Source organism: Plectropomus leopardus, chromosome 6, assembly GCF_026936395.1.
Source record: "Plectropomus leopardus strain MGB_pleo_1.0 chromosome 6, ASM2693639v1, whole genome shotgun sequence".
Classification (NCBI taxonomy): Eukaryota; Metazoa; Chordata; class Actinopteri; order Perciformes; family Serranidae; genus Plectropomus; species Plectropomus leopardus.
The window spans coordinates 9202931-9230454 of NC_142181.1; the positions used below are offsets into that span (position 1 = coordinate 9202931).

A 27524-nucleotide genomic window follows, 5' to 3' on the forward strand; every position below is an offset into this window, starting at 1 on the left:
TTAAAGAAAGATGAGATGAGCTGCAGATAGAGGCATAGAAAGCAGAGTGCCAGCACAGGACAGAGGAAGTAATAAGGAATCCCGAGAGAAGTTGAGAAAATAATAGAAAAAACAAAACAACAAAAATTTCAGGTTTATGAATAAGAGGATGTAGGAGTTAATGTAGTTAGCTGGCTTAACCTCTGTGTTTGCACGTTTTTTAGGATTACACTAAAGCTTATTCATCTCTAGCACAAAGCGCAATGTGACAGGAAAGATTTACGTCACAAAGCGTGAGTTACTACCATGAAATAAGATCTCTTAACCTCTAAATTACGCATAAATCCACCCAATTCACACATTCCTGTCACAATAAAAGCCTTCCTGTGCCTGATCTCACATCCACCTTCAGCCCGTGATGCTGAATTTGCACCTTTTGCTCTTAACAAGCACGCCGCTAAGGGTGAACAGCAATAACTCAGCTGACAGACTGACCGCTGGGAGGTCAGAGGTCATCCTTACCTTGACAGGAGTGTTTTAAAGCAGGAAGAGTTGGAACGTCACTGAGGAATGATTAGAGTCTAGGCAGGAAGTGCTTGGATTTTCACCTAGCACGATAACGTAGAAATGGGTATTGTTGAAGTATGACCCTTTCCTGCTTTTAACATTCCTAAATACCCAATCAGGGAGGACATAGGCAGAAGATAGGAAAATAAATACATACACACACGCACGTACACACCCATGCTACTTTTCAGGTTAACATGTTGTTTGCAGAGAGAGGAAGTTATGAGAAGATCATAACTTATTAGAAATTCTTTAAGGGATATTCCAAAAACGGTAAATCATTGCTGTTTTGCTCATGTCCAAGAGGTTAAGGAGAAGAAGGCACAAGTAAATGAACTTGCTTGTCAGTATATAACCTAATCGGCTCCCTCATCTCAAAATGAAAAATCTGTATGATGCCATTAAACTTTTAAAATGTTCCGGCCCAGTTTCAGAGCCTTGAATTGAATCTACCATCCAAAAAGACAAGAAAACAAAAAGGTAAACTTCCACTCTCACGAAGGAATAAAGACAGACAAGAGACACAAGCAGTCAAGTAAAAAAAGAAAACAAAATCTTTATTATTTTGTCTAGAAGAACAGGCTGTTTTGGAAGGAGCTGTGGGGGGAAATATTGGAGTGGTAAAAGCAGCTGAGGATTAGGGCGGAGTCAAATAGACCAGAGGTTGGGGCTAAAACCTGGATTCCTGTAGTTACGCCAGGGCTCCCATTGGGTCCCAAGCAGGAAGTACGATGGGCTCCTGTTGCATCACTTCCAGGACGTCAGTGGAGAGGTACTTCTTGTCTACCACCACCTCGTACACATATTCAGAGAACCAATCGTCCGTCATGATCAGGTAACCTACAGTGAAGACAGGGAAGACAACTAAGATGGCAGTTCAGTAGAGACCTAGGAATACAGAAAAAACTTGGATATCTATCCAAATCAGGTCAAGCTGTTTGGCATCATCTGGTATTATTACTTACATATGCTTCATGTGGGGTAATGGGAAGTTTATCTGACTGACGTAAAATGACATATTTGCGTCATCATTATGCGTAGTACATCAGAAATGTACTGGGCATAAATAAATCCAGGCACAATTAACAGAAACAGGAATCAACCACATTACAATGTGTATATATTAACCAAAAATAGCAAGTGAATATGACTTTGAATGAGTTCACAAATGTATACTAAACATCATGGTCCTGCATGGCTAAATGCCAGATCAGACACAGATCTGCTTATACATTTGTGAGTGGAAAAATCATTGGATTGTAGGAAATCGTCTTATTGACCTAAAAGATAAGAAATGAACAGATTAAGGCGACTGCAAAAATAAAAAAATAAAAAAAGCTAAGACTTGTGAAAGAGAAAGGTTTCTTCCAAAAAAGAGAAAAGCCAAACATCCTGGTAGTCTGTGTTTTCAACATTCTTCCTGTAACAAATTCTATTAGCCGATCCATTAGCTGACCACGTTTTGCAGTCTATGAGTAAATGCTTTTTGGGCTGCATGTGTGGCCAGTTGGACAAACTGGCAATAACCCTCACACACACATACACCTGCCTCTCATACATACACATGAATCTAAGCTGCATCCTAAGAGTTAAGTCCATATATTTGCAATAAAACATTCATTGAGACTTGGCTTTTCTCTCCTATGTGTCACACACATTGACCACTTTGAGCCTGTTTAAACAGGGTATTAGCATATGGAGGGATAGTCATGCAACACTTCCTCCAACTTGACACAAAACGGCTAGGTTACAGAGCGTAAGCACACTGTCATCAAAACAAAAACCACGTCCTACACTGATGACGTAGTCCTTTTTGGAGATGCATTAGAACGGGGTTAGTCTATACTACAAAACATATGGAGTCATATGTATCCCAGACCACATCAGCAAGTGGTTTGAGTGATCGGATCAGAAATGCGTCTTGGTGGCTGTTGATACCTGTTTATCGCTATCCAACTGTGATCAGATCACCTGAGACATGTTGCTGCTAGGTCTAAATAGGGTGTAGGTGACTGTATTACAAAGAGGTTTAATAGAGACAAAAAAACATGTGAAATTGTTTTGGATGTGTGTATAGATTATAATCAATAGGATAATTAAACCTGTCAGTGTAAATAAGCTAGACTCTGAATGTCTCTTGTTACAAAGTGTTATACAATGCATAAGAGTGGTGTTCCTCCAAATTTGAACATAGTCGTGTTCAGAAAAAAATTCCTCATCTCTGATGTCCAGAAAGTGGTCCAGACTTTAAACATATCTTTGCTAAAATAGCAGGATTTGGGGAAAAGGCCAAAGTCAATCTGTCAGTTCACAAAAAGCCTTAATCACAACACATTCTTTCAGAGAGAAATACTTGATTCGAGAAAACATCGTGTCACTAATTAAGCCGATTACCGTTAGTCCTCTTTCACTGAAAGGGGAGGAGTAGGGAGAGCTGCTAAGAACAGTTCAACAGAATGGTCAAACATACTTTGTCTATGCACGCACATTTTTAATTGTGCCGCTTTATCACTGAACTCTACTGTTTCAAACAGGCAGAAGGGTGGAGGACCCTCATGGTTCCCCACCCTGCAGTGCAGTATGCATTCAACACTTCTGCTATCACCTCTGTGCGTCCACCCTGATAAAACTAAACAATGCCTGCCTGCCTCCCTCAGTCTGTCTCTGCAGTCACACAGGGCCCAATCTGGGGTGGTTATGAAAACCTTGAACTTATGCTGACAGAAGACATGTTGGGATAACCTAATCTCTTTAAAGAGGAGGATGTAGGTCCATGCTGAAATGATTAATTAAAATGAAAAAATGTCTGCATGAGTGGCTTCTACTTAGATAACAAAGACTTAAGGTTTTGAGAAACCAGAGCAGCTCAGATCTGGTGCTGAATTGGTACATACAGGAAGCTGGATGAGAACTGGCAACCAGATTTTAGAGTGAAAGTTTTTTTGTTCTTTTCCCCTCGATTCCCCTCCTCATGTGTTCAGAGTTGAGCAAACGAGAGCATCCCTCCTACTGTCAAGTTGACTTATCAAAGACGTCAGGATAACCGCAAGAACGTGCCACAGCTCAAAACAATGTATCGGGTGATGCCGTGACTGGGCGTGTGTTGTGTATGTGTGTCCTTCCAAGTACGCAAATCTTACATGGCACCTCGCCTAGTTCTCACTGTGGTATCCTTGTGTGTGTGTGTGTGTTGATGTGGGCTTCCTGGAACCCGCGTGTTGGGTGGCATGGTAGTGTGTGTGTGGATGTTGGGTGTCCTTATTTGTTTTTAGGGATAGGCTGGCTGTCCTGTCTCAGAACAGATGGATATACTGTAAGCTAGAAGAGTTTGGAGCAGAGATCTTGCTTTACAGCTGGAGCAGCAATTCTTAACACAGAACTGTAGCAGCCAGCACGAACCATGACATTTTGTTTGATTATATTTCGTCAAAATAAGAGAAAATTAATAATGACTTGGACATTAAAAAACGAGACTGTCGCAATGCCAGTTGCTCTGTTATGCTGTGTTAAAAGCATGCATTGAGCTTAATGAAAACAACAGTATGCTTACAGTGTTAAAGTGCTGATGTAAAGTAGGTACATTTTTACCATGTCTACCATCTAAGTTTATTTAAGTCTTAAAGATATATCCCCTGGACACCATGGATGTTTTTACAAAATTTCATGTCAATTCATCCAATAACCCTTGAGATATCACCGTCTGTGGACTGACTGACGAACACTAGTATCCCTCTAGACATGGTGGTAGAATGGCTGAAAGCAAAGCTAAATGCAGAAATGAGGATACAAAAACATCAAAGTCAATCAAAGGTCAAAAGAAGCAGTTTTAAGACTATGGTCACCCCTTGCAGTTTGACATACTTTTGCATGAAAAAGAAAGTTGGGGCTTGTCTTGCATATGATTTAGACTTAAACCCCTTAAAAAGATGTTGATTCGAGCTGAACATGTTTCTGTGAAGTAACTGTAACACTTGGCAAAACAAAAGGAGTGGTATATAAAAATGGAAATAAGAATAAAGCTGTTACAAAAGAACAGATGGGGAACAGTACACCCGCAGAGTTGTGGTAAGACCACAGAAAAGGCATTTTTTATTTCATGGGAAATGAAATGGGACCTTTAAATGAAGTGAGGGGACAGATATACAACTGTGGTTTGGATGCAGAACAATGGCAATGGATTAGAAGCATACTGAAAAACTAATGACGCTTCCCAAGAATCTGTTATGTCCGCTACCAGGGAAATCCTTCCATCCACATGTACATCATCTTCTTCTATTTACCTAACAATAGAACCATGTTTGTAGAAATTCTTTGACCATGTCAAACTCATTCAGAGCTCAAACAAAACTCGTGACAAATGTTAAAAGGACAGTTAAACCCCAAATCAAAAAAATGAGCAGGGACAAGGCTGGTTCATGTAGTTCAGCAGAAAAAAACATTCTTACATGAAACTGCTCACAACAAGGTTTGTGGATTATTGTTAGTAACTAGGTTATGATATCTGGAGTGTCATTTAGATCCCTTACATTTGAGAGAAGGCAGACATCTAAAAAAAAACAATTTAGACTGATAAACAGTGCTAAAGAGTAAAAATATGTACTTTTGATTTTGGGTCAATGTCCTATCAAAATGAAAAACTCTCAAGCGTGTTGCCAAATATTTCTCTGAAATGTAAGAGTGTGAGCTGTGGAGCGAACAGAGCCATAACATCAGCTGTGTGAAGGCTTAAAGATGGAGGAAACAGAAAGTTGAACCTCTCATGAGACTCTTTCGGGGTTTGGACTCATGAAACAGCCTAAAGGGAGATGTTAAGCCTTTAAAAAACTCAACTTACACACTCCAGTCTCTCCCTCTGCTCCACAGCTATTACCACTCTTCTTCCAGTTTCTCTTTTTTCATCTTTCCAAAATCATCTACTTGCCTTTGTTTATCCTTCTTTCTTACAGGTTCTACCTGCACTACGCCTCCATTTCTGTTTCAGCTCTCGCCTGCATGCTCCCCTCTCGTTTTCTCCACTTGTGCCTCTTTTCCCCCCTCAGCTTTTGTCAAACAAACAAAGCCCCTGGATTCCCATGTGAACTCCACTTCTCGAACCTTTGTTCTCAAAAACTTTATTAATTTGGCTGCGGACGAGCTGGGGGCCCCGGCCCTCCCTATCTGCTGCTGTTTATGGAATAAGATATGCGTGAAATACATTTGATTTGACTGAGGGGTTTTCACATGTTTTCCCAACCGTCACTACGGTTTGTGGGTTCAAGCAAATATTGTGAGTATGTGTGTGTCTCTCCGTGTGTATACGCTGCCCTGTATGTGTGTGTTGCCAGACGATGCATGACTGACCTGAAATACACTCCTATAATTTGCAGTGGAATGTGGAGCCCAGAGATGGAGAAGAGAGGCAGAGGAAGATGAGAAACAGAGATGAAAGGATCGAGGGAATAACAACGGTAGACAGTAAAGTCTGGGGCAGTGATGTGGGCTACCTGCTGTGTTGTGGGGCCTGTTGCATAAAGACAAACCAACCTTACTTACTTAATGACAACATTTTTCCCCCGTGCACCAAAATGACTGGCTAGTAGCTTGACCAACACTGACTTAGTTTGTTAAATTCATTTTAAATTTGCGGTTTAGGAAGTACAAAACAACTCAGTTAGCTGACCACTAAAATAACAGGTTCAAAAGTTCCTTGTTCACAAAAGGCATTTTGCGACTACAAGTCTTAGACTGGATTTACATTACAATTCTCAATGCCCAATTTTGATTTGTTTCCTATATGCAATTTTTTCTTGACCGCCTGCTTACATCTACTCTTAACAGTTACTCAAATCCACCATCCATCTCATGCTCCATTTTGCCCTCACTTGTGACCAAGACCCGGAGATACTTGAACTCCTTGGCTTGGAGTGATAACTCAATCTAACCCAGAGGGGGAAATCTGATGTTTTCTGGCAGAGAACCATATCCTTAGACTTGGACGTACTGACTCTAAAGTTGACTGCACAAATACGTCTTTTAAATAAATTGTGTAATCTGTGTCCTATTAGGAATAAAGCAAAAATGCTGGCTAACAGACTGTTAGCAAGCTCCTTAACTTGAAAAATGTTTTGTCTCTTATGGAATTAAATGATGTTCAATCCTGAGTATAAAATGCCATGGGCGAGGAAACGGCCCATAACAGAGAAAAAAGAAAAGAGTTTTGGGTTAATAGGTTAGCTCACCAGCTGTGGTAGTTCATCAGGTAACTTTCTGAGCCAAACATTTTGCAAAGGCATTCGGAGGAATTCCACTTTGCTACTTACTGACTTTAAGGATTTGCTCAGTCTGTAGCTACGTTTATGCAACTTGACCCACAGGCACTGAGCTTAAAGAACACAATAAGGACCGCTGTGCCTGTGTGTGCCTGTGAGTCCTTATGAAACAGGACACAGCCAATTAGAAGTTCATAAAGCAGCAACATGGGGGAACCTCTCATTCTAATCCTGTTCTTAATTCAATAGACACAAACAGGAAGATGTTGATTTATCACAAGCCCCTGCGGTGTGAGAAAGATATTAAAGAGTTATGGAGAAGCAGGACTCTGTTGCAAAAGCATGAGTATGATTTCGAGATGAGATCCAGGTCAAAGTGACTGAGGTGTTCTTAGCCAGCTACTCCTTCGTAACTTCACAACCATCAGATTAAAATAATTTTTTGCTGGTGATTCCAGTTTAAATCTGAAAACAAAAAATTGCCATGAAGGAAAGGACTGAGTGTAGGAATCGTGTCATAATGTGTTATCTGTCTCTCAACTTACCTTTGTTCCCACGGTCATCGCCCCAGGAGTTTTCCACCCTCCACTTCTCATAGCCTTCCTTCCCATCCTTCGAGAGAGAAAGAGAGCAGACGATGGGGAGATAAGAGAGAGAAGCCGACAATGGAGGAAAGAAAGTGTCCTAACAGCTGGGGTTACTTACAGCAGGGGAAATTGACATCACTATGAGAAACTGCAGCCGATTAAAGCAGCATAAACATGCAGCGAGGCTTTGATGCAATAAACCCTGGGAAACTCTGAATGTGTGCATTCCTGTCAGTTTGCTTGTATACGTATTGTGTTGAGTTTACTGAACAGTCACCCACCTGTGCTGTGTGTTTGTGTGAGCGTACCTTGTCTGTGACAGCAGTGAGGATCATAGCGTGAGTCATGAGGGAGTCTCCGTATATCAGCCGCTCTGCCTTCGAGAGGTTCTTCACCGAGACTCCAAACACAAGCTCATGGTTGAACCTGTGTTCACACACACACACACACACACACACACACACACACACACACACACACACACACACACACACACACACACACACACACACACACACACACACAAATCAAATTACACTACCTTCTTGGATGAAAAAACAATTGACCCTTGCCCATAATTTCATCTTTAAACTGACCATTTCAAGAGAAAAGGGAAAGTTCTGATAGCTTCATGGGTAATTTTCCACATCATATCCCAGCAATCCTAAATCTTTTTCACAGGGGGAGGGGAAGAGATGCAATGTCCATAAAAAGCCAAAAGCAAAATCTTCATAAGTCTGGGATTCTGCACAGCCTACCAGACAGATCACCTTTTTATTTCTTTTCTTGAACAGGTCGTAGAAATGAGGCTCCATTAAGCCTCAACCTCGTTCCAATTAAAAGAAAGATCTGTCTGAAAGATGAGCTTCAGCAGAGATGGTTGCAGACATTCAGGACCACGCTGGTTTGGTTCAGTGGGCAAATTTAACCCTGGCGCCAGCAACTCAGACACAGATGCTGCTGCACCTGAAGGGCAAAGATAAGCAACTTTTCCGCTGTGGAGAGACTGACACCTCTTGAGGGCGGATTAAATCTGCTCTTGATGTGAACCCTACAGTCATTGCACAGACAAAGGTGGGCCAGTTTGTTGGTAAAACTGATTTTGAAATCTTACGTTAGGAAGAGTGTTAGGCTGGTTGGAGTTGAGTGGCCTCAAGCATTTCAGAGTTGTACGTTCAGTACAGTAAAAGTGGCAAACAACAATGAATATTCAGTGTTAAGGGTGTTTTTAAATACCCTTGATGCTTTCTCCTCAAAGAGTTGCTGTAATTGAGTCATTTAAAAAAAAAAAACAACTTCAAACTCCTTGCCCAGAATCTCTCCTTAATGACAGTGAAGCATGAAATTTAAAATTTTATTGCATTCCTATCCCTACATTCGACAAATTACGAGTCTAAAACCATGCCAGTAATGCAAAATCCATTCATTCTTGTATCTGGGACAAATGAGCGGCAGACTAGATTCAAACAGCATTGCAAATAACATCAACATGATGCATTATACTCACACATTCATGTCGTTAATTCCCAGCTTGCCGTGGAAATGTTTCCCAACATCACAACCAAACCACACCGCCTAAGAAACAAACAGCAGCCGTTTTCAGATTTGTAAATTTCACATATGCAGACATCCTTAAAATGTTATGTTATGTTATGTTAAAACAGTTATACTTGTGTTCCCCAACCTACCTCTCCCTCCTTAATGGACTCAGCTGCAGCCTTTTTGAGCAGCTGGATAGCCTGGTTGTTGTACAGAGTGCTGCGGCCACCAACCATGTTACCTAGGAACTCAACACTGTACAGCTTCCCATAAGGGTTCTGGGGTCGAGGATCGTTCACGAGGCAGACCTGAGGATAGGATATGAGCTCAGAACAGAACAACTTCCCATGGGGAATCAGAAACTGAGGCCTGCAGCAAGTTACATGGCCTACAGAAAGACAGGCACTGTCTGATGTGTGTGATGGGTTACGTACTTTGTCCTGAATGTTGTATAGAGGTTTGACGTGATCCCTGTAGAACTCCTGGGGGGTGAGAGGCCCCATGCGATGGAAGTTCTTGTCCTTGTCCCTGTACTCCCAACATATGGTTTCGGGAGGACTGCCTAGACAAACGCTGGCCACCCGGAACACCTGCACAGCACAAACAGTTAAAATACTAGCTTCTTTGCCAATTGGATCTGTGTTAAACTCATATTTAACATTTTCAGACAATCATTGTATCAAAAACACAGAAAACAAATGTCATAGTGAACAAACACTATCACTATTTCTAATTAAGTCAGAGGTGACCCCTGCACATATAATTTAATAAATTGGAGACATAGCATTTTCTAAAATGTTATGCTTAAATATGCAAACAATGCATTCTCGATATAAATATACACCAATTTGCATATATTTCAAGAACATAAATCTGAACAGTGGATGAAGCCAGGTTCAAAATTCTTGCTACATTTTGTTCACTTTCGAGTCAAAGAAAGGTTTTTACACAGAGAATTTTGGATATCTTCATATATATATATACATAGATATATTCAATCACTCAATCACTCCAGAAATCAGAAAACACTGTCAGCAGCCAATAAAAAATATATTTTTGCCATTTTTGTGGGGGAAAAAATGTTACATAAATTAGACTATGAATGATATATGAGTAAACCCCTCAGTAAAAACCTTAAGAACATAGATAGGAATAAAACTGGAAAGTTTGGTGTATGTGCTACTGAAATTGAGATTTCTGGCCCAGAGTATGAGATTTTTTTTTTCTAAAAATGTTTTTTAAAGATACAAATTTCAAAATTATTATATTCTTTTTTTTTTTTAGCAAAAAATAAGACATGGTAAAAACTAACTTTATTTAATTTAATGTATCGAAAAATAGTAAATATGCTCCTTTGATGCATTTGCATAACAGAAATCTGACCTTGAATAAACATCTAAATGTGTATTTCATACTTTTTTTTTCTTCCCACAATAATGAAAGAAGGCATGTTATGAAAGCAAAATAGCCCAAAATCTCAAAACTGCATAAAAATAAATAAATAAAAAAGTTTTCACCTGTAGTGTCTCCCTCAAAGACAACCACTATCAGTCAAACTAAACAGGGACATATGTACTTCCTTGCCTTTAGGAAGGTTGTTAGAGATGTTTCTAAATCTAATGTCCAGCTCATATTTTTAATCAGCACTTATCTAACCCCTCCATCCCCATGTCTGTCCTTGCATACACTCACAATATATCAGTGCCTCGGCCTCTCTTGACTCCCAACATTTCCCCCTTTTTCCTCTCTACAGTGCTTCCCTCCCCTTCAACTTTTTCATATCCCTCCGTTTCCCCACTTGCACCCCACACTTTTTCCTCCCTCCATGTGTGCCTTCCTGCGGCGCTGAAGTTCAGACTCAGTTCCTGTGGGCAAAATTGGGTTGTTTGGACTGGGCCGTCTGTCAATCTGGCGCTTCGAAACTCTGATATTCTTATTTCAGGAATTTCCTGAAATTGTTCAGAGCATTATTCCGAGTATTGTTCTGATTGTGTGGATGAATGGTGATACATGCCACTCTCATTGCTTCAACTATGAATGTCACAAAGGACACATTTCCGACAGATTTTAACTCAGTATTTCTATTGAGTTCTATTACTGATATTCAGACAAATTGTCCAGCTGAGTATTGAGCTGAGGGGGATCATTTTAGGCTCGGCCCCGAGAAATATAGCAGCCACGGCAGCAGTTTCCCATGCTTAGTCAACACATATTAAATGCCCCTATATAAAGATGACAGTCTTGCTCTCTGGTTAACAGACACTGAGACCACTATTCTCACCCCAAACATAACCGGGCACGTTCTTGCACAGAGACAAACACGCAAAAATGCATAAATTCAGGCCTGGCTTACACAAACAAACGATCCCTCCTCTTCATCACAGAGGGTCAAAAGTACAGACACACAAAAATACACACATACGCAGAGTCAACAAAGGCATCTGTTCAACTCCTCATCCCCCTGGGCCATTTTCCTTCTAATTCAGCTACTTTGTTTAGACTGCCCTGTGGGCAAGACGACATGCCAAGGTGTTCATCCCCTTGTCTGGTCTGTGTTTGCCCAGATGCACCTCGCCACCTCGACAAGACATCCCCCGTTAACCCCTTGACTCCTGCCTTTTTGTCTCTTTCTTCCAAGAATAACTCTGCTCCCCCTGGTAACTTTAAACCTTTCCAGTCACTTTACAATTTGTCTTTCAGATGCCCTGAGAAGTACTACAAGCGTCTCTCTTAATGCCAGTTTAGCCTCGCGCCCACTCATCCTGCCCCGGTAAGGTAAATAAAGTAGGTGTGAAGGAAAGGCTGGGCTGAAAGAGAGCCCTCAGTCAGAGAATAAACAGCCACAGTGACATTCGAGCAGGATCAATATTGAAACACCTGCCACCTCAATGACAGATGTGTAAGAGTGACTGAGAAAGGGGGAAAGACAGAGAGAAAGGTGAGAGGGATACAGAAAGCTGAGAGCAAAGCATAAAACTACTGTTGTTGTCATGGCTGTAACAATAATAATAATAATAGTAATATTAATAATAATGATGATGCTTATGTCATGTGCATAACTGTTTCTTGCCTGCTAATTTTTATATCTTCTTGGACATATTGTGTGTTCTTGGCTGATTGCTTATGTTCTACGATGCAGAATTGTCTTCTGCGTGTGCTTTTAACATGCTAACCAGTTAGCACATTTTTACATTCATGTTTTCATTCAAGCTTTTAATTGTTTGCATGCTTTTTTATCTTTCATTTTAGTGGCTATTTTAACACCTAGCCTTGGGCCAACAGTTGAAAATTAGCCCATGACTAACACTACAGCAATGTAAATCAATGTGCACTGTCCCTGTAAAAAAAAAAAAATAAAGACAGAAAGAAAAATAAAATACTTAGTGAGGCTCATCATAGTGCAGTTTACAGATTTCTTAACGTCTTCTGTTTATAGCTGGTTATATCCAATACATTTATCCCAATGTCATATTACAATTACATTCTGTTTTTTGAGCGAAAGACAATGCCTTAGCCCTTTTCTCTGTTTTCAGTGGTCACATAGCACCAATTTAAACAGTGTTTGTGTCTTTCTACTGCATAAAACAGTGTAGTTTCATGAAAAGACCATCTTTCCAGTAGTGAAATACTTCTTTAACTTTTAATTCACACACTAATTCTTTTCACAAAGCTGGGAGTGTGTAAAAAACAGAATGATGTATACTGATTGTACTTCTGTCAGCAAATTCTTCATGAGTACATTTTCAACACAGAACAGACAAATGATTCGAGCCCCAGCCCTCAGGGTAGACTTCACGTTCTGCATTACGCCAACTAGTGTTATTGATCAACTCCATTCATGTTGGACTGTAACTTCAAAAGACCATCTCATTTATATCTTCACATTACAAACATAAACATGATATTCAAACTTAACCGGCTTCAATTAGTTTGTTCACAGGCAGCTTTCTCTTCAAGTAAAAGGTCCACCTCAGGTCACTCTTGATTCTGTGACAGAGTTTGCGTGTCTCGCAATAAACAGTAGGCTGACTTGACTGCACGCTATCAGGGCTAACTGGGGTTAATGTTTGATAGCATCTGTGGACCAGTGTCGAGCGGCTGGCATCTTCTCTGCATGTTTATTTGATTTACGTGACTCAAACAAGCAAATCACCTGGAGTTTGGAGCGAGCCTAACACATTCAGTAAGCAGGCCGAGCCAATGGCAACACACTCTACAATATATCTGGATGGATGGGTAACCTTGAGCAAGACACTCCACTTTTATAGATTATGGTGGTACTGGACAGAGATTTCAGCCTTACCACTCTCCTGGACTATCTGTGTGTGCCAACAACAACACTGGCACTGTAGAAAAAAACACTGTTTAATGTACTTACTGTTCTTTTATTGTATGCAGGAGTATTTTTAGCCACACTGCCAAAAAACAGCTCTTTGCTTCAGCATTTTGCTTATGTAAAATAAAAGCATAGTGACATCATATGTCACAATGAATTCCGACCAACTTCTAACTATGCATAAAACCTGACTGACACCTGTGACTTTCACTTTTTTTTAACATTTCCTGTGAAAAGTGGCATTTACGTGTTTGATTTAGCATATTGTATTAAAGGCATTTTAAAAGGAAAGCTGCCAAATTTAAATTCAGATGTGCAGGAATCTAGTCAAGTTTCTGTTAGCTTGAACAATTTTTTTTGCTTTGCAGAGAAAAACTGAAATTTGCTTTTGTCATTTTGCTTGAAGGTGAAGTGCGTTAAAGTGTTTAATCAAGAGCAGCAATATGTGCACCTGATCTTGTTTCACTGATAAAGATTCAATCTCAAAGACGGGTATCATGGCTGATCAAGGCATTTTTTGACTGATTCAGATTGGCATTATTGAGCTTATAGAACATGTATGAGACTGTTTATTTACGCTATTAACCAAAGTCATGAGCACTTGTTTCAATTCAGATCAGTGTGAGAGTCACAGTGTTTCTCTGCCCTGCTTAGAGGAGAGACAGACAGCGGTGCAGAGTTTACTACAAGCGCACTCATCATGCAACTGCAACAAAAGCCCTGCGATCAAAAAAAACAACATGGCTAATTTATTTATGAAGCGTAATCAATCCAAAAGACTTGTAGATGACAAGAAAAAACACCAGAAAATACACTCTTTAAGGGACAGAAAGATCTCCTCAAGAGCGCAACAAGTCTTACAACATTAATAGGAGGGTTTGTTTGTATATATATATATATATATATATATATATATATATATATATATATATATATTTATATATATAGGCTTATAAAAAAAAAACTTAAAATAAACACTAAGGAACAGCTTGGATGCATTTCTTTTTCTTAATTCACTGCAGAGCTATTAATTAATTTATATTATCAAGCATAGGCCATTTATTGGATTGAGTATGATAACTTAAAGAAAGCCTACTTAGAGTGTGCACTTTATTGTCTAGAAAAAAGAGGTATGGGATTGGGACTTGGTATCAACTGATACTCAGTATTAAATGACTCGGATTAGGATCGGGGGCAATGTGATCATCAAGGATGACTTACTGGAATTAAGTGCCAAATCAGTGGTGATGGCTTCCACTTTGTCAGTCTTTAAAATAAATTGAATTATATTTTGTAGATTTAACATATAAATGTGATATTAATATTAATATTAATTAATATTAATTAAAAAGATTGGCAAAATTATTTTAAGCTTTAAGTAAAAATTGTTTTAATACTTAGGGTCTGAAGCTGGCATTAAACCAGTCAAGCCAAACTGAGGCAAAGCATGTGGCTCATTGCTACTCTGAAATAAATTTATAACTATTGTCTAGAAGGTGGACTTGTGAGTGTAAGCAAATGACACCATGCAAACAGTTTGGATAAAAATGAGCGAGGTTTTGATTAAACTTCCATGTTTTGTAAACATGCAACACGTGGTCATTGTTAAATTCTAACAATGGCGCAGAGAAATTCAAGAAATGTGAGCTGGAAAAGCTATTGTTGCAGCCCTTAACAATGACAAATCCACAGGAACCCACCCACATCGAACAACAAATCAACTGAGTCAATAGCCAGCAGCGCTGACCCTCTGAGCTGCAGCAAGAAAGTTCCTGTGATTTGACGTACGTCTCATAAATTAGACTTGTGTTAAGAATCACTCTCTGTGTGTTCAGAGCCAAGAGCAGAGCTGCACATGGTGTTTCTGATTCCATGACGCAATGGAGCATGGAAGGGCTACAGTTGTGGTGTGAGGGATACCATCTGTGTGTTCTGGTAGTGTATGTGCATGTACAGTTACCGGTGATTGTCCCTTATTTATTTATTTTTTTTTGTGTGTGTGTGTGTGTGTGTGTGTGTGTGTGTGTGTGTGTGTGTGTGTTGCCCACTTGTCTACGTAAGTGAGAGCAGAGGAGCAGGGACACATGCCAGATACAGCATGAAAGAGAAAGACTTGCTTTGAAATTTAAACTAATCCTCTCTGCCCCAATAACACAGCGTATGGACATTGTCATCCTAACAGCCTCTATAGAAAGAAACGGTGCATGAGATTAGTTTCCTCATTCTTAGTGCAGGTGCAGCTTAAAATGGGTTAAGCTGCTGTTGCAGAAGTTTTTTTAGATAAACGTGATGTGCAATGTGCCTGACTGATGTTAGCAAAAAGAATAGATTCTTGACACGCAAGGGGATCTAGTTAAATCAAGTGCACCCCGAATACAGTAAGTGGAAGCAGAGACGTTGACCCCGGCTGCCTGTCATGGGAGTGTGTATGTGGCTGGCGTGATGAAGACCAGTGCACAATCACAGCCGCCACGTAGGGAGGGTGGACAGCATCACCTCCACACACACCAAAGTAGGACTGACATGGTGCTCTGATCCTGAGAAACACATGTGCACACAGAGATGCAAATGATGGCGAATGTGTAGAGGAAACACTTGTTTCCCTGTTGTAAGACTCAAAGAAAACCAACTACGTAAGCCTACAAACACACACCACACTGACGCAGGGAATGCATTTCCACAAACACACAGTTTTGCACACGTGGACTTGTACACAGCAATGAAGTCATTATGAACATACTGGAAGATGAGTGCTACTGATATACTTGGTGGTGAAATCACCTCTGTCAGCTTGTTAACCTAGCACACCAGCAGCTCCTGAGTGTGCTTTACTAAAACAGTGCTGTAATACCACAATACATGTGACACCATTGTTAATTGTCAGTTAAGTGACATAAGAAGACAAGAACATCACCTCAAGTCTATCACAGGCTTCCCAAGTTACAGAGCTAATGTGTTATGTTTTTTTTCCCCCAATTTATGATAGTACTATAATGTGTTATCTTATAGTAACTATGATGCTACATGCAGTGAAAATTGACACTTGTTCACACATAAAGTGAGTCACTGTGATTGTAGTCCAAATATGTTTAAAGCAGATTTTAAAATATAGAAATCTTATAGTGCATATTTAATTCAAATTTTCAAGTGATCGTTAGATTTAAAATGTAGAGTATAGTAATTTCTTTGACTGGTTCTTGCTTTTGAAAGTACAATATAAAACATGCCCTAAACAAGACTCTCAAGACTCTCTTATCAGAGTAATCAAAAGCATGAAAAGGTTAAAACAAGGTGGGTGTCAAAATATAAATGACGGCTTTTAGAGTGATGCTTGTCAAATGTACTTGGGACAATATCCTGGAACAATTTGGCTTGCTTTACGTCAGCCGTTCTTCTGACATGACCAAATCCTCCATCACCATCGGCCGTGACAGAGTGGTGTTTCGCAAAACAAACCACTTCCAGGTGGACAAACAAACACACTGACAACCCTCCACCCCCCCACCCTGTCGTGCAGTGCAGTGAAAGCAGTCGTTACTGTTGCACAACATACTGTATGTTGGTGTGTGTGTGTGTGTGTGTGTGTGTGTGTGTGTGCGCGCGCGCGTGTACGTGTGATTGTGGCCGGGAACCCACTGTGAGATACAGGCGACTGTTTAAACAAGCAACGAGCCAGCAGCATAATGCAACCAACAGCTGACAACAAAGGCTGCATAACCAGACCCCTCTTCTGTGTGCAGTCGTCTCAATGGGAGACTGATTGACTGACTGACTGGCCACTCTTACATTCACACTCCCACACACACACACACACACGGTAAGCGTAAATAAAGCCTCATATACACACCTACACATCGTACCCTGTCACAAAAACATCCACTGTCGGCACATGACTGCATTTCACTGCGAACAAACATGGTCATAACACGTGTAACCTTTGTTACGCTGCGAAAGAGTTTGTTCACTTTTTTTTTTTAGGAGGTGAATTTGCTTTCACTGTCCAGGGTCAGGAGCTCTGTGATAAGATATGATCGTTCCATAAACAAGATCGCTATCTCCAACTATATGACATGTGGTGCAGTGGGCAGGTGATTTGTTTTTATTGCTTGCTTTTAGACACTTTGTAGTCCAGAAATGACGCAAGCAAATCACACACACAAATTTACATGTGTATGTGAATATTATGTACACATAATACATTAAAATCACAGAATACTTCAGGCAGGTATTTTGCAGGTTCTGTTATGCGAGTACCTTAATTTTATTTTGATAGCAAGACATTAAACAGACCTGCAGTGAGTGAGCAAATGTTAGTTGTAACTATATTAGGGCTGCAACTAACAATATCATTTCATTGTCGATTAATATGTTTATTATTTTGTCAATTAGTCAATTAGTTGTTTGTTGTCTTTAAAAGGTCAAGAAATGGTGAAAATCATATATAACCAAACATATTCAGTGTACTGTTATAGAAGAGGAAAGAAACCAGAAAATGTTCACATTTAAGAAAGAATCTCATTGGTTTTATTTTTTCTTGAAAAATTTCTCAAACCGAATCATCTCTCCCTGTAGTGCAGGTCAGCTCAAATGCAAGTTGGTGGCATGTCTTTGCACTAGTGTTACCTGCACTATTAATGTCCCTGTATATTAAATCAAGTCATGCTGATATTGAATTCTAAATGTATGTATTATAAAATGCCAATATTTAAATAAGCAGTTTTTAAAGCTTCTTAATTGTCAAGAAAACTGTTTACATTAACCTCTTGTATTTGGATGATGTAATGGTGACACTTACCTACCAGTTACTGAATACAGCATCAATACATTACTATTTGTTGCAATGTTAGGCAAAGCTGAACTCTAACCCAAACCAAGATAAGAGTAGGCTTCTGTGAGGTATGAAAAACTGGAGAGACGTTTCTGCTCTCAGTTTATTTTAATTTGACAGCACCCTCTTCTGGCTAAAATGGGACAGTGTTACAATGTTAAATGACGTGCCATTTTTTAAATATATATACTACAGTCTGTTATAATGCAATACAAAAGCTCTGCCATAAATTGTACATATAGGATGTTTATAGATGTTAACCTTTTGGGGATTTTTGAAAATGTGTTAAGTCTATTACATGTTTATTACTGATTTCAAAAGTCTTTGTCTTCCCCATTGTCAACAAAAAATGGACATTATAGGCATCATAAAAGTGGACTACATGTCAGAAAAGATGTTGTGGATTGCTTTACAAAAAAGTGCCCACTGCATTATTAAATATATTTACAAGTCTGCACGTGTTCTTTTTTTTAAAATGCTTTTTGTTGTGTGCGATATTGGAACAGGTAAGGAGCGCATCTGGGTCACTATCATCCTTTTTCCATTGAATAGTTTCATAATACTACCGAACAACAGGAACCAAACTCAGGAGCTAAACTGGGAACTTAAAAGTTTCTTTTGCACAGACCTGTTTGTCTTACCAGTGCCAGAAGATTAAGCAAATTAGATCAAGGACGGATAAAAACGGAAGCATTTGAGACCAATTTTCTCCAGGAAACAACACCGACTCATCCTGTTCTTTGCATTTACAATGGAGCAACAAAAAGGATAATCTAAATTAATCAAAAATGATTAACAATTAGTTAAGTTTTATTATTTGCTTTTTAAATTTTAAAAACTAGTCAGGAAGCAGACCACTATATAGCCTTTCTGTCCGTAATGTCCTTACTTTCCTGTCCTGATATTTTTAAGAGTCACCTCTTCATTCGTGATTGACGCTGTAAGCAGTTATAGCAGTTACAAGGTCTGTGTTAAATAAATCGACAATGTTCAGTCCTGCAAACTGTTTCTGTAACTTTGGAAACTGTTGTCTTTTAATGTCAATCCAAAAATGCTGCACATTTTACTCTATTTTTATTGAAAGCGTTCTGATTTTCTGCATCATCTGCTGGTTTGAAAATGCTACTGAGGGACAGAAAAAGACTTAGGAAAACAGTAACTACAGCCAGTAATCTGCTGGGGATTGAATGGCCAAATATTGAATGTGCTAACAGAGACAGGGTTATTAACAAGGCAAACATCATTGTGGGTGATGAGAGGCATCCACTGACCACATCATTTAACCTGCTTCTATCTGGACAACGTTATTGCTCCTCTCTTTTTACAAAAAACAGATCCAAACCTTTATCCTACAAGCCATTAAAATTTAAATACGCACAAATAATAAGCAGTATGTCCTGCTGGACTGGTAAAACGTCTTCCTCTGTCCTGTCTCATCAAATCCCTACTTAAGGTGCAATGTAAGTGTGGTACATTTATTGATGTGTTCTCTTTTGCTATGTTGATTTATGGAAATGTCAAGTGATTGTCGCTGCAACCTAATTTCCCCACAGGGACAAATAAAGTATTTCTCTATCTAGGAACTAATTTTAGTCCCTAGTTTTTCCAGTCAAACATGGTCTATGTTCCCTAGTTCCTCAAAAGGTTCTTGGCAGCCTGGGAAACTTCCTGTGGTGGAAGGGCCTTGTATGATATATTCTACAGGAAACAGTTGTATGTGCCTTTCAGTCTCACCTCCTCAATCATGGTGTCCATAGCATCAGACAGCTCAGCTTTAGTAGCGTCACTGGCCACCATGTTCCTCAGTCTTAGGCAGTATTCTCTCAGCTGTAACACACAGTGAGACAAAAACAACCGTCAGCACTACCTCACCCATTGTCTGACTCACTGCAATATGAACTTAACTTTTTTTTAACTAATTTAATTGTGCAAACACACCTTATGATTAAGGATGTCATTCATTCTGCGTGAGGCCTCTGAGCTGTGTGACTCTGGAAAGCATTTCTTTGGAATGACGCCATACTTTTCTGAAGACAGGACAATATAAAACACACTTAGAACAAAATGATTACCTCAGTCAAATAACTCAAATGTTCTACCAGTGTTTTCTCTCATGTAAGAAGATTTACATATTCAGAGGGTACAGTTAATTTTCCTAAAAACCAAATCTTTGCAATTGCAAAAAAATAAATAAATTAATTAAAAACAAAGTTCAGTCAATCATTTAACATGAACTCCCTGTCAATGTGCTCATGATGATAACTAACCAATGAGATTGACCAGCATGTCCCACTGTCCTCCATCATTGGTTGGATTGGAGAGCAGGAACTGGACCAGGCGTCCGTCCACTGGCTCCTTCCTCTGTGCTGTCTCCACACAGGCCTGGAGGAAGTAGTAGCAACGCTCAACCTGTAGAAAAACAAATAAAAACAACAGAGAAACATGGTGACTAAAGAGAGAAATTCTAAGGGGCACAATGTAACAATGTGATGTTACTGTAGAGCGTTTCATACAACATAAACATCCTGAACACGTCCAAGTCTATTTCCTGTTGGAATTTTTGTTATTGCAAACCGGAAGTAAACAGGGACTAAAGCTGTTGCCCGAGCAAAAGAAGTTAGATTTAAGTCACAAAACTGAGGACATGAGACTCAAGCGCTGTAAAAACTCTAAGGTAGAGATAGTCAATTATGTTTTCTTGGAGCCACTTTTGCAAATTGACAGGAAGCCAGTTAATATACAAATATTAACAATATTTATCAGTGTATATAATAAATGAATTGCCTGTTTTCAACCATGTGACGTTTGCTGTCGCATGCAGCTGGATGTACAAGCCCCACGGAAATGAGATGCACACAGGGTTACAGTTACTAGGATTTGAGGACATTCTGGGTTTAAGCTCTATTTGGTATTTTTTATGTACTCTGGTACCTTATTTACATTCAAAATACACAAAAAATATTTGGCCTGCAGGCCAAAAGTTGAGTATCACTGCTCTAAAGACTTCACATGACTTGCGACAAGCATCACATTCAAGCATTGTCTGATAACTTAGGATCCAAATGTTCAGGAGGTTTTTACAAGGAGATAAATTATCCACAAAGGTCTCTTCCTCTCCAGAACTAACAAACCCGGTGATTTAAATTGGTAAAAACATTGAATAAAACAGTTACATGTAAAAAAATAAAAAATAAAAGATAAATACATTGTTTTTTATTCAATACTGCTTATGCCAGAGGACTGGTAACTACGGTGACGAAAACATGAAAACGAGCCCTATCTACGGCCAGTGTTTGGTTTGCTCCGGGCTGCTGTAGAAACACAGTAGTGTAACATGGCGTACTCCATGGACAAGACCCCGCTCCCTGTGTCGATGTAATCGGCTCATTTTCACACAACAAAAACACGACAATTCTCATTTTCAGGTGATTATAAACTAAAGAAAACATACTAATTAGGGAAATAAATTGATTCATTTTTTTAAATCGCGATTAATCGCAGAATTTTAATAGTTAATCACGATTAATCGCACATTTTATTCACATTTTCAATGCAATTATTTTGCACTTAAAAACAGTTATGAAATCCATGTTGATGGGGTAAAACAATTCTTACCAGATTGTCTTTATTATGAATCAAATGACAGCAAAAAACTGCATTGGACTCACATAAAGAGGGCACGTCTGTAAATTGGAGACTCTTGTGTACTCATAGAACCCGTTTTCATTGATATCTTGAGGTCAGAGGTCAAGGGTCCCCTGTGAAATGACCATGCTGATTTTCCATCACCAAAATTTATCCTAACTGTGGAGCGTTATCTGGCCCCCTTCCTGAGAGGCTAGCATGACATGATTAGTATCACTGGATTCCAGTCCTCTAATTTCAGATGTTACCAGTATACTACTGTAGTACAAAATACCAGTATACAATAGTTTACCAATAATCTACTGTAGTATTATACTCAATACAGTATAACACTGCAGCTTTAAAGCTCAGCCCACTGCAGCCTCTTAAAAGACAGAAATGTCAGCCGTCGATTAACGCAATTAAAAAAAAAAATGCAATTAACGCATTAACGCTAACAACCCTAATACTATATTATATCCCATTTCTGCCAATATATCCCCCTAAATCCTACACACAGAACCTTTAACTGGTTGGCAAAAGAACATTATTGACACATATTTGAAATTATAACACTGTGCCTAAATTGAATAACAATCTCTTGCTCACAAAGAGGTTGTTACTTTGAATTTAGACTTGCGTTAACTCTGCACCTCTGATGCAGTGAAATACCATACTGGCCATGAGGGTGGCAGGATATTCTGGGAGCCCCTCAGTTAGTCTTTCCTTGTTTGGAACTAATATTACAGTCCGTGCTATTTCCTTATTGCTAGCTCTCGTTAAAAAAAAGATGCATTCATGGTAGAACAACCAACTGTATAAACATGTAGGGGGTAAAAAAGGCAAAAGGTCATAAAGACAAAGAGACAGAGAGATAAAAATATTCAGCGAGGTGTCACTGTGACGTCAGCCCTGGAAGAGCACTGACCAAAACACATAATAGAGGGTTTTTGTAGGACAATGACTGTATAGTAGTAGAGTGCTGCATAGTAATACTGTACCAATGCACATGCACACACACACACACACACACACACACACACTCACACACAGTGTCTGAACTGCAAAACAACAAAAACAATGAAAACTAGAACATGTGCAGAAACACTCAAAACATGATCACACCACCCCCACACGATTTGCAAACACTGACTACAGTGAATTATTTGCGAAATTTATAAACAAAGCAGGATTACAAAACTATTCATTCAATCTACAGTAAAAAGAGAACAAATACAAGGTGTAACTCTCAGCCCATAAACAATGACAAACCACAACGAGGAACAGAGAACAGATGTGTGGTTCTGACTCTTACCTTGTCCCAGAAAAAGAGATAGGACTGACTAAATTCAAACTCCTCTATGTTAAACTTCTTCATGAAGGGAAGTCGCATGACGTTGAGGCACGAGAAGATCCAACATCGTCCTAGTGATAAAGAGAAGACCGTGACAGACAGAAATAAGCAGTCAGGGAGGACCTACAGGAACATGTTTGTACACACGGGCATCTTTATATATACCTTTAAACCTTAAAGGCTGGAATCACCTGTTTATTAGATTCATTAACTAAGCAACAGGGTTGTGCTGCTCATTAAGTCATCAAGTCTGATTTGGTGGTTTAATAATTATTGCATTATAACTGTGAAATCATTTTGAGGATGCTAATAAATGCATGTGGAAGTCCTCCAAAGCTTAATAGATTGGTGTGGGAGTTGGATGGACCAATTTAAGGAACTTCCAAGTCTCTGTAGGTTTCACATCATGTTGAACTGAACTGACAGCTGTCTGACATGAAAATTCATTTATCAGCTATAAAACCTACAGTCTGCTTTGTAACATGGTTGGCATGGACAGTTTTCAGGATAGTCAAAGTGCATCCATCTTTAGACTTTTTTTTCTTCTCTTTTTTTGGAGACATTTAGTCTATTTTTGAAAGACCAACTTTTGTAGCCTACACTTTATCCGCCAACACATAATGGGTGGTTCAAGCTGACCAGAGTTCACACAGCAAAATAAGATTTCAGCCGAAAAACAGCAGACTTTAAACATGTCACGTACTGTCAGAACCAGGTTTTAGTGTGAGCTGCAGATAGTAATACAAACAGGTAAACAATTAAGTGCTTTTAGTGAGAAAGCGATAATCTAGCTAGCAAGTGATTGGAATGACCAAATGTAAGACTTTATGCAAATATAGTGTAAACTTCCCCACACAAAAATTTAGAGCATCCATACACAGAATTTGTGATGGATAATTGCAGTCAAAAAATATTTTTTAGAGCATATATATATATTGAGGAGACTTTTGCAGCGTGTCCTTTATTCATTAATCTGCATGTCAATTGTGACCTATTTACTTTAAAAATACCTTCACTTACCTATAAACACTGAATAATATTTGTTTGTGCATGTTTGTGAGTGTTGCCATATTACATTACCTGAGTTTTTCTGGTTGGTGATGGGCTTGCCCTCTGTGGGAATGGAGTGCTGGAAGATGTGCACAGTATCCTGGACCGTCTGCCTGTGCAGACAGACCTCCAGCGGGTCAATGCAAGTTGACACATTCTGGGCCAACAGGTAGCGTGGCTCGGCCCGCAGCCGCTTAAGGAAAGTGGCTACCTTCTCCTGACTCAGACCTGGAGGAGCAAGAAGTGAGAGGTTAGAAGGAAGAAGGGACAAAGGGAAGAAAAACCGACAGTGTTATAAAAGAATAACAGAATGAATGGTCAAGTCATGAAAGTTAACTTGTAACAGGAAGATTTTCACAGCTAGGCAGGTGAGTGTAACTATGAGGAAGAATTTCCTTGTCTCAATTTCCATGACTCATCTGTGCACTTTAGGCGCACATACTTCCTTCTTAAGAGCTTATTTATGAGCACTCAGGTACTCAGACGTCGCAATAATGCCTGGAAAATATCAGATCAATAGCCATAAACTACCAGCACATCGGCTACTGAATACTACAACTGACTGGTACATTGTTTTTTCCACCATCCATACTGAGACTATAGTGAAGAATACTCTATTAAGGATACTAAGCACAATCATGATTAACGCTCTGATGAAAAATGAAGGACAGACCTCACATAGAGCAAAAGACAAGACAAAGACAAACATGGAAGTAATCGAGAGTGCTTTCTAGTAGCTCTGTAAGTGGCCTTGGGGAGCTTAGGGCTGATCAGAGCTGGCTGCCATCACTCATCTGGCTCCATCTGTGAGAGGAACACACTGGAAAGCTTGTCTACTCCCGCTGGATGGGGGAAGGACGGGGTGCACTGCACACACACTTTGACAGAGCTAACTGCCATTGATGTGTGGTTTGTAATTCCGTCAAATAATAGTGCAGAGCAATTAAACATTGAGAGGCACATTGCCTAGTCATGCATGCCGCCTAGAGTTCGACCCCTCTCTCTCAGCTGCAGTCTGTTATTTTCCATTGAAACAAATGCACTGACCGCCGCAGATTAGGACACTGTCAAACTTCATTAACCGTCATGCTTATATTATCAGAAAACGTGCAAAACCAGGCCTTGGGCAGAGAATATTTTTGAGAAGCCTGCATGGGGTCCTGTGTCAAAATAACACTATTATTTTGCTTGTGGCGCAGCAGTTGAATTGTGTGACACTGATGACTATGGACAGATAACAAAGGGAAAATAGTAAGAGATTAATTTCCAATCTGTTACAGAGTATTGACCCGCAGCGCCAAAGTGACAGCAGTTATCAGGAACAAAAGATTAGAGGTGTTGAAAAACAAATTGAAAAGCCTAACTAAAGGGTGAGTTAGATAGTCAGTCTGGCTGTTATTCAACAAGTGGAGGCATGACTGCTCAGGACATAGATCACAGTGGTTTTCTATGGCGAGGGGCCAAGCACAGGCAGCTGGGGTGACTTACTGATTTACACACCAGTGGTCATACAACTGATTTTATATTAGCTAAGCACTGCCAATCACTGCTTCATGTGCAAAGGGCTGGCATGAAGCCAAACATTGGAGGTTCAATAAACGCCCACAGCTAAGAAAATCACAGAGCAAAGGTCAGAATATTATGATACTATCAACGTCCATACTGTTATTAACAGTTTAAAAATTTTGGGAAAATAATAGCTACAGAGGAGAACAATGGCTTACCACAGGTCTTCGAAATAACCATGTTACCAAAGCCAAAATGATTGCTTGAGAACAAAAGTGTTACGAAACCTGAGATTAAGTTTGAGTGAAACCGAAACAATCAGGCTCAATTTACTAGTCTGAAGATTAACACACAACGTCACTGAAATCTATTAAAAGGGTGATGTAAAATAGGTGACGCTATTCTCTTTTCGGGTCCTTTGAATGAAAACCCCACTGAAATAAATCGCTATCACTTTAAAGACTTTGACAGCTTCTGGTATTTCCAACTCCATTCCCAACGAGCTAGCTCCACAAGCTAACATTTCCGGCTCCTGAAGCGGACACCAGCTTAAACTAACGAGTTAAACTGAGTTATTGTCGGTGTCTCCGGTTTGAATGTCGGTACCTTGCTGACAATGTATCGGCATGAAGTGACAAACCTAAACGACTAAACGACGGCAAAGCCATGCTAGCAGGCTGGCACGCTAACGCAATGAATGCTAGCTTAGCCTGTTAGCTCCTTCAGCTGTCATCCTCTAACAGCCAAATATAGACTGCGCTCAGGCTGCCGGCCACACAAACCACCAGCACCGACACAGGGGAGAAGGGCACTACACCTACCAGTTTCCATGTTCCCGGGGAGCTTGTGGGGTGTTGTCAGTTTTCCTGAAAAGTCACCGGCTCTTTGTTTATCTCATTCACCGACAGCAAGTCAGTGTGATTACGAGGTGCGCTCGTTTGTGATCTCGCGGTCGGTCTTTGACGTGGCGGGTGGGCGGAGTTCCCGAGGTGGGACAGGTGACAAGAAACTGCACCACACTACAATAAGAAAATTATTTTGCTAAATATTCTGATTGCACTAAGGGATTATGGAAACATTCATAAGCCAATTCATCTCTTCATGATATAATATAAAATCGTATTCTTTTTTTTAATGTAAAATGTGAAGCTCTTGGTGGATGTAATCTCTTTGTCGCTGTTCGTCTTCTTGTATGAAAGGTGCTATGCAAATAAAGATTATTATTATTATTATTATTATTATTATTATTATTATTATTATTATTATTATTATTATGTTCATTAATCACTGCTATGTACAATTCCACCACAAAAGCCCCCACCCCCAAAATGTAAGCTTTGCTCTGAGAGAAACAATTACAAAAAAAATAACAACAGCAACCGTACCATTAAGAGTAAATATTCAAAGAATATTAGCAGTAAACACAGAAATAATAATACCAATAATAGAATTTAACAGGATCCAGACAGAATAAAAGAATAAATCAAAAGATATATTAAAAGACAAACAAGTACAAGTGTGTCAATTTAGTGTCTTTATGAATTTAAGTAGAGCGGACAATCCTTTAAGTCAATCAAAATGATTAATTCAATTAATTATGTAATTTAACAGTTGATTAATTTAGTTAATTGATCCTTTGTCAAGCTGATGAACTTCAAAAGGTCTGTGTGTGTGTGTGTGTGTGTGTGTGTGTGTGTGTGTATACACAGTAGATTTCTTTCATTCTAGTTACAAAAAGACCTACAACACATACTTACATACACAAAATTTATTTGTTTATTTATTTATTTGTTGTGTTTTCCAGCAGCATTTTGTGCTTCCATATATGTGCAGCTGAGAAACAATTACCCTAAAAATAGTTTGGTGACCATATGCCTTTCCAAATCTCTCATCAAAGGTAAACTAT

General features: G+C 39.4%; 1 protein-coding gene across 1 annotated transcript; it reads right to left on the minus strand.

The window, feature by feature from the left end:
• Positions 1-1077: 1077 nt before the first annotated feature.
• blmh (bleomycin hydrolase) lies at positions 1078-26593 on the minus strand. The gene is made up of 12 exons (XM_042486903.2): positions 26440-26593; positions 24143-24340; positions 23024-23133; positions 20352-20493; positions 20023-20111; positions 19819-19911; positions 9355-9510; positions 9070-9228; positions 8889-8956; positions 7690-7807; positions 7340-7406; positions 1078-1386 (listed from the first exon to the last, which is right to left on the minus strand). The coding sequence occupies exons 1-12, from the start codon at positions 26447-26449 to the stop codon at positions 1238-1240; spliced, it is 1359 nt and encodes a 452-aa protein (XP_042342837.1). The 5' UTR covers positions 26450-26593; the 3' UTR covers positions 1078-1237.
• Between the last annotated feature and the right edge of the window lie 931 nt (positions 26594-27524).